Source organism: Phyllopteryx taeniolatus, chromosome 7 (assembly GCF_024500385.1).
Source record: "Phyllopteryx taeniolatus isolate TA_2022b chromosome 7, UOR_Ptae_1.2, whole genome shotgun sequence".
Taxonomy (NCBI): domain Eukaryota; kingdom Metazoa; phylum Chordata; class Actinopteri; order Syngnathiformes; family Syngnathidae; genus Phyllopteryx; species Phyllopteryx taeniolatus.
In genome coordinates this window covers 26,202,363-26,210,233 of record NC_084508.1, presented here as the reverse complement: position 1 = coordinate 26,210,233, position 7,871 = coordinate 26,202,363, and the positions used below count along the sequence as shown (strand labels likewise).

At 44.0% G+C, this 7,871-nt stretch overlaps 1 protein-coding gene across 1 annotated transcript; it reads right to left on the bottom strand.

Moving 5' to 3' along the window:
* Positions 1 to 420: 420 nt before the first annotated feature.
* On the bottom strand, positions 421 to 2,950 carry ccn1 (cellular communication network factor 1). The gene is made up of 5 exons (XM_061780320.1): positions 2,668 to 2,950; positions 2,363 to 2,582; positions 1,795 to 2,139; positions 1,497 to 1,699; positions 421 to 1,404 (listed from the first exon to the last, which is right to left on the bottom strand). Exons 1-5 carry the CDS (start codon positions 2,713 to 2,715, stop codon positions 1,102 to 1,104), a joined length of 1,119 nt encoding a protein of 372 aa, XP_061636304.1. The 5' UTR covers positions 2,716 to 2,950; the 3' UTR covers positions 421 to 1,101.
* Between the last annotated feature and the right edge of the window lie 4,921 nt (positions 2,951 to 7,871).

Here is a 7,871-nt window from a genome sequence, read left to right as displayed (position 1 = left end):
GATCAATTTGATGACATGATTTGATTTTTTTTTTTTTAATTGTCTACAGTCCATATAACAGTTATATTAATTGTCTTAAAGCGTCTAATCCCAGCCCATTCAGAGCAGCACTTTCTAGACTCTTGGCATACTCTTATAGTCATTACGACTCATGGGCCTAATCTTTTCCTTAATCTTCTCACAATCATTCAAGTGTAAATCTTAGCCAGATTGAATTAAAAGAACTCGCTTCAGAATAGCAATAGAAAGTCAGCAGAGAGCCTCCGAGGTGGTGTTATATAAGAAGAGATCAGCCCTGCTCGGTGTCGGAGAAATTGTGGGATCCGCAGATGGATCTAACAGCAACAATTTCTTTGGAAATACTGTAGTGGCCTTGTGATCGTGTATGTTGTAGTTGGAACACAGCAAAGTGAGACAGTGTCATATTTCATAAATAAGTTCATTTTATTTGTAACATATAAAATTAAATCATTTTACAATTTATTCCAGTATGACTTTTAATATCCAAATAAAGTAGCTACATTTTCTTAGATAAATAATATTATTAACAACACCAAAAACATTCATTCATCTTTTGACATGTTTCGCTTTGCCTTTTTGATGAAGGGAGTTCACTAGCTGCCACAAAACATGAACGATAATGCCCACGTCAGGAAGTCATGAAACCACACACTTGATAAACAAGTCGAGAGGTTACATTGTGGGATGGTATGCTAATTGATATTGCGTTGTATGCATATGTACATATGCACACACAAGTCTACAGTCTTGGCCATGTCAGATGTTAAAGATCCAAATATACACAGTGAATTGATATCAGCGAATAACGTAAATGTACAAATGTTAATTACATCTTGCTCCATAACGAAGCCAGCATTGATGCTCCCTTAATATGAAGCAATTCTTAGATAAGTGCTGATGTAGTCACAGCAAACAGTGCACTTCATAAAGTCCTCCTGATGCAAGCTCACAATTCCTTAGGAATCTAGTTACAACAAGAAGCTGGTAGTTGCTTGGTGGCTTATTTACACCCCTGCATTCATCTGGACTGCCAGTGGCTGCCACTTCTCTTGCTTCGGGGTTCAGGAAAGTTTTCACTCATCAGTCTCTGAACTTGTGGATATCATTCGAGAGGCGGTAGAATGGGTAGGAGGCTTCGTTTGCATGGGGGCAGTTGTAGGTGCACTTGCAGGACTCGATCATCATGATGTTCTTGTTGAAGGTCTCGCCGTCCTCGCAGCGGAACTTGACTTGGATGGTTCTGGTATCATGAGGGCTGCAGCAGCGACCGTCCACACAGGCTCCGCAGTACTTGGGTCTGTACTTCTTCAAGCTGGAGCAGCCAGCGTAAGTGAACTTCACTGGCTGGCTGGACTTTTTGGTTCTGCTGCATTTCTTTCCTTTCTGCAAATAAATGAACACAGTGGGGCATTAGCGAGGAATGATGTACTCTCATTTTGCCGGGATAACATTCTGTGGAGCGGGCTCAAGCTTACCTTGAGACTGGAGTAAGATGACTGCGTGCATGGTCGCACTTCACAGATTCGAGTCTCCTTGACCAACTTGCACTCGCTGTTGTTGTTGGTGACTCTGGTGGAGATGCCTGTCCCACAGCTCTTAGAGCACTGAGACCAGGGTGTGGTTTGGCTGATGCACTTCTGGCTGTCAAACATGTGAATCTCAGCTTGTGGCCTGTAGGCTGTTGTGGGGGGGGGGGGGAAACAACATCTAATGAGCACACTTGGCGTTTGCATTTTTTAGGACGTTCCTGTAAATGTTAAGTTGTTTACTTACCAGCTAGTGACTTGAGTCCCCCCTTGACAATTGCAATCAGCTCGTTTCTCTTGGTGAGGTCTCTTTCGAGTTCCTCGCTCATCTTGTCCTTGCCAAAGATCTTCTCCATAATGTCTGCGTCCTTGCCATTGTCACACACCCACTCTTCACAGCACTGGCCTGCTACCTTGACCAGTCTTGGGTTGGCACAGCCCAGATTGGGCAAGGAGAGCTCCTGAGGGCACAGCGGGACACATCCCACAGCACCGTCGATGCATGTGCACTGGTGTTTACAGTTAGGCTGGAAGCTCTCTCCGTTCTGGTAGATCCTGCTGTTGTACTCGCAAGGTCTGCCCTCTGACTTGGCTGCAGAAGGGAGGAAAAAAAAGAAACAGAAGAATGTCACTCTCCCCTGCTCTTCGGTTCGAAGTGCCTGATAAGGATCATCTAGCCAGACCAAAAGCATTTCCACTGTGCTTTTGAGGTTTAGTCTACTTTATCTACATTCCGCAGTCCACAAATCTTGCCCAAATGTGTTGGAAAGCTTATGCGAAGGAGAATAAAAAGCGCAATCATGCTTTCTACATACCTCGGCAGATGCCACGAGTTGCAGCAGCAGCAAAGGTGGCCCCAAAGTTACACTCCAGCCCTTTGGTGTGGTCGCAGGGCTCGGTAAGGCTGCAGTCCTCGTTCAGCTGCCTGGAGCAAACTTTGCAACAGCCGCAACCGTCTAGGATCACGCTGACACCGGGTGCGCATTTGGGCATCTCCAGTGGACACTCACACACGGATGAGCAAGAGGAGAAAGCCTGAACAAACAAGAATAAAAACACTTAAGACTCCCCTTGACAAATCTACTTCACGGTCCTAATGAAGTTAATATGAATAACTCACCATGTTGATGCTCCCCAGGAAGGTAACGGCAACAAAAATCATCATCATATTGGATACGGTTCTTGCAAACAGGGATCCTGGTTCCAGAATAAGAGAAGTTGACAAATTCTTTCTCTTTGGATGTGAAGTATTCCCTTTCGCAGGCTTGCTGTGTCCGCTGCTGGTCTCTGGAGGTCCAAGCTGGGCTTAGTGAAGCTCTCAGTAAAGTCTGCTGAGCTCTGGCACCCTCCTCACTTATATACTCTACTGGGAAGCTGACGTCGTCCCCGGGCTGCCTGCTGAACTGTTCCCAAACTATGCCAGGAATGTTTCTCTGCCTTTTTCCATCCAAGACATAAGCCCCGCCCTGTCTAAACCGTACGCTTTTTTTCTCTCTCTCTCTCTGTGTCTCACTCTCAAATGGATTTTTTTCCCCCCTAGTGATGCCCATAAGAATGTACTTTTCCCTCTCACATTTTCCTTTCTTGTTGATCATAACCCGCTTTCAAAAACGCCACATTTTTGTTCATTTGGCGAAAGTCTATTCTTCATCCCGTTTGTGTGTGTTCACCAAATATTCTGACTCATTTTAATTGGTTTCTCCGTCCTATACATGAATGAGGCTTGACATAGGACAACGTGAAAATGTCATCATTCCGTGCGTCGTCGTGACAAGCTCGCGCAACAACTGTTTGCTCAACACACATTTATACCGTTACTGTGGAAACCGTTTACAATCGCAGTAGCTTTTTTTTTTTTTTTTTTTTTTTTTTCAACATAATAATCTGAAGGTGTGTGCTGCAATACGTTTGAACAGAGTCTATTTCTGTCTCCCCGGTTGCCTTTATTCAGCGCACTTAAGCGCTTCCAGATGCGCGCCACAACGCAGACGTAACTATATTACCATATTTGGTATGGCAGTAGCCTACATTATTAACATATCCCCCCCCCCCCCCCCCCCCCCCCCCCGCCCCCCTTCTTTTGGCAAGCACACCACAAAGCATTCCTGACACAGCTTAAAGACTTGTGAAATATGTTCTTCGGACGGGGAAATTCCTTTGCATTCATTGCTCGGGGCAATTTTAACTTTTCACGCCACCCGTCTAGCAAGTTTCCGAGGGCAGAAAAAGTCGGTCCCGTTACAGATAGTAGTACTGTAGTAGTGTAGGTGGGGGAGAGGCAAGACTTTGTTTGGATTTAGACAACAGTGTTCAATTTTGAGGAAAAAAAGAAAAGAAAAGAAAAAAGAACAACCCGAGTCGTCGTATTCCGTTATTCCTGCAATATAAGACGGTTTTCAAGATAGTTTAATTAAGTTTAATTAAGAATCTAGATATAGCTTAGAACACAAGCAACACCCGTGAGGACGCTCTGGTGAGTTTGTTTGTTTGTTTGTTCTAACTTGACGCATATGACGCACAACAAATCATCCATCTCGGAAACTCATCATCAAACTGAGCCCAAACAACAATGCGCTGAATGATGTTGTCGTTGTAGGAGCACGTCTGCCTTCCCGACGCTAGATGGGGACATTTAAAAGGATGTTTATTTCCCAGTGAAACATTATCTGGCATCTGTTGAAATGTCACGTTTGATGTTGCGATCGCGATAAGAACAGATCTGCGAACGCTCTGTGTGGTGTCTGCGTGTTACACACGGGGGGGGGGGCGTGTACATGTAGTTGCGTAGTGCTCGACGCGAATCAGTACACTCGCTTCGATAATTAGCATTTCAAATCTCATTTGCAATCGATGGCCCACATGTTGTATGCCGTAGAAAAGTAGTTCTGAAAGGAAACCCAAAGTTTTCTCACAAATATTTTAGAGTGTACTCTTTTCTATTGACACGGGATGTGTCAATCTGACTTTTAGTTATTTCTACCCTCAGAAGTACTTCAGTTTTGTCGAAGCGCGATAGGAAAGGGCCGGAATGATTATTATATACTGTACAATGTAGCATTACTGTATGTGCTATATTATCCTCGCGTCTCAATACTCTTATTGTAGTATGTCGTGGAGCTCCTTAAATAGTGCTCAATGTGTTATGGCAATCTGGTATGTTTCAAGAGCAGATTCCATTGTAGTACATTCAGGAGATGTCATAACTGTTATGCCGTTCCTTCATTTCTCCTTGTGTGCTTGAAGCAGCAGGAAGCTGCGCTGTGCCTGAGCAAGAACATTTGAAGAGGGACAGAGGTGAGATGATTGATTAAATCACTGAGTCAAGTTGGGATGAGATATGTAAAAAAAAAAAAATAAAATAAAATTGTTATCGAAGCATGGGCTTCTTAGAACACTTTCTTCAGGTTGGATCTTGCATAATAACGGAATAACTGAGCTCTGAATTTAGCTGAAGTCAACTGATGAAATCCAGAAACATGATTTCATCTTCTGCAACACACTAACATTGGCCCGCATCATTTCCTGTGTTTCATCTGTTTGTGCGACAACTGATTTTCACAAGTGTATGCAGTATGCTGTAGATGTAGACAGTCATGCTAGAACAGAAGAGGGCCTTTTTCAAACATCTACCACAAAGTTAGAAGAATAGCATTTTCCAAAAAGGTATTAGTAAAATGAAGAATTAGAATTCAGGAGAAACTAATCCAACTCCAGATTGATTAGTTAATAATCAGTTTATTGCAAACTGTGTCACAATCCTCTATCCTGTATTTATAATCTATATTTGAGTTCTTGATTCTCTAATGGATAGCAATTGCTCTGTAATTCCACACTCCGAGAGCTATAAAGGAAAACAAAATATGACATGAACAGATGAATGGATAACTAAGGGAAATGGAGGCCGATTGCAGCCACTCCTCCAGGTTGTATGCCATTTATGTTCTCTCTTATATTAATGAAACATTAAATAACAACAAATTGCGCCTTGGCTGTAGCCATGCATATGAGAGGTGGTTCACCTCTTCAAATGTTATTCAACTTGCAAAGTGAGTGGGAGTTAAAATAAAGACACCCATCCATCCATCCATCCATCCATTTTCTGAGCCACTTCTCCTCACTAGGGACGCGGGTATGCTGGAGCCTATCCCAGCTATCATTGGGCAGGAGGCGGGGTACACCCTGAACTGGTTGCCAGCCAATCGCAGGGCACATATAAACAAACAACCATTCGTCACACCTACGGACAATTTAGAGTCTCCAATTAATGCATGTTTTTAGGATGTGGGAGGAAACCGGAGTGCCCGGAGAAAACCCACGCAGGCATGGGGAGAACATGCAAACTCCACACAGGTGGGAACCCCGGTCCTCAGAACTGTGAGTCGCCCACCGTGCCGCCTGCTTGTATCCTATGTATAAGTATTTGTGCAAATCAAAGAAGGTTATGCATTCTATTCATTCTTATGCATTCACGCAGGCACGGGGAGAACATGCAAACTCCACACAGGCGAACTGTGAGGCAGATGCGCTAACCTGTCGGCAGACGCGCTAACCAGTCGGCAGACGCGCTAACCAGTCGGCAGACGCGCTAACCAGTCGGCCACCGTGCCGCGAATAACAGACAGTCTTTGTAAAATCAGGTTACTCTGATGTAGAAAAAAATGGGGACTTCTTTGTCAGAAGTGTAATTTTCTGCCACAGCTGTCTGGAAATATGCCTGCTATTAATTCTGATTCATTTTAAAGAAATGACAAGATGTCACACTAAATCCTAGTGGAGTCGAGTCGTTGTTCCGTGATGAAGTCTTGCCTCTGTGAATTTTCCTCTGCCTGTCTTGTCCAGTTTTTGCATAATCTTTTTGACTACGTTTCACTTTTCACCTATCGGACATTTTCCAGACGTCCCTTGGGTGTCGGCATGAATATCATATTTTGAACAGTTTGTGGGGATGAGGTTGATTATGCACAATGTGCAATGATACGTCACAATATCCTTTTCAATCTTGAAACATAGACAGTCCTTGCAATTGCTTGCAGATTAATGTGGCCCCTGCCGTTGTGTAATCATCCATGTCACATTAGATTGAGCATCTCATCACAGTCATACCAGACAAATTAGGGGCAGTGTTTCTGGTGTCGCTTCAGCCACAGCTGGTGGATTGGGTCTGGTTTCAGTCACTGCTTTCATAGCTGCATAGTATACCAGCCAGGTGTACCTCATGTATGAGGGTTTTTCCTTCGTCTAAGTAAGCCAAATTCCTCAGCATGAAGAAAAAAAGTGGGGGGTCTTTTTTGTGCCACATCTTTCAATGGTGAGAAATGATGGAAAAAAAATAGTCCAAGTGTCTGGGTGGGTGCAGGTGTTTGTGTCGGTGGGGGTGGGGTGGGGTGGGGATGGGGGGGGGGGGGGGGGGGTTGGTTGGTGAGCTTGGCTTGAGCGGAAAAAAAGGAATGTGGGGCTCCTGGAATGTTTCAAGCAGTCGGAGGTAATTGAGGGAATCTGGAACAAGAAAAGACAAACCAAGGTCCCGCAGTGGAAGAATGTGCTTCTGGGATGGCTGAAGAAACATTCCATCTATGCAGACCGCTTCACTGAGCCCAAAACCTCCCTCAGATGGCACCTTTGGGAATATAAACCCCTCTTCTTTTCTTCTAACGTGCACATGCTGTACTCCTATTGCTCTGCAATACACCTCACGTATTGCAAGACTTCAATTGCTATTGTCCTTGTTGATATACGTTGTCTATTTCAAGTCTTCATTAGTATCTTAAAAGCAGCTTTTCTTATTCTTTGAAATAATATATTTTTGTTTTGTTTGTTTTTTTGCATGTTACATCCTCTAGTTTCCAATTATCAGTCCGTCAGTCGGTCCATCTGTCCGTTCGTTGGTCAGCCCATCTGTCTGTTGATCGGTCCGTCTGTCCATCCAGCAGTCCCTCTATCCTGTGCATCAGTCAGTCAATCAGTCAGTCAGTCAGTCTGTCTGTCTGTCCATCAGTCTATTTTTCGGTCCGTTGGTCGATCGGTCTGCCTGTTTGTTTGACCATCTGTCAGTCTGCCTGTTGGTCCGTCCGTATGTCCGTCTGTCAGTCGGTCTGTCCATCGGTGGATCGGTTCATCTGGCTATCCGGTGGTTTGTTTGGGGTGCGTTTATCTGTGCATCAGTCAGTCGGTCCTTCCGTCTGTCTGTTTCTAAAAAACTGCTTTGTTCAAGTTGGTATTATACCTTTTCTATCATATTGCGATGCAATCTCACATGAACTCAACAGCTAACAACCCAAAATTATATTCAATTACTAATTTAATTTGCTGAAAAATCAAAAATTT

Excerpts from the sequence above, each read along its gene's own strand:
- ccn1 (XM_061780320.1), bottom strand. The coding sequence starts at position 2,715 with ATGATGATGATTTTTGTTGCCGTTACCTTCCTGGGGAGCATCAACATG. Across the intron at positions 2,140-2,362 it reads AACTCGTGGCATCTGCCGAG|CCAAGTCAGAGGGCAGACCT; the intron begins GTATGTAGAAAG and ends TCCCTTCTGCAG. Across the intron at positions 1,405-1,496 it reads CATCTTACTCCAGTCTCAAG|AAAGGAAAGAAATGCAGCAG; the intron begins GTAAGCTTGAGC and ends ATTTATTTGCAG.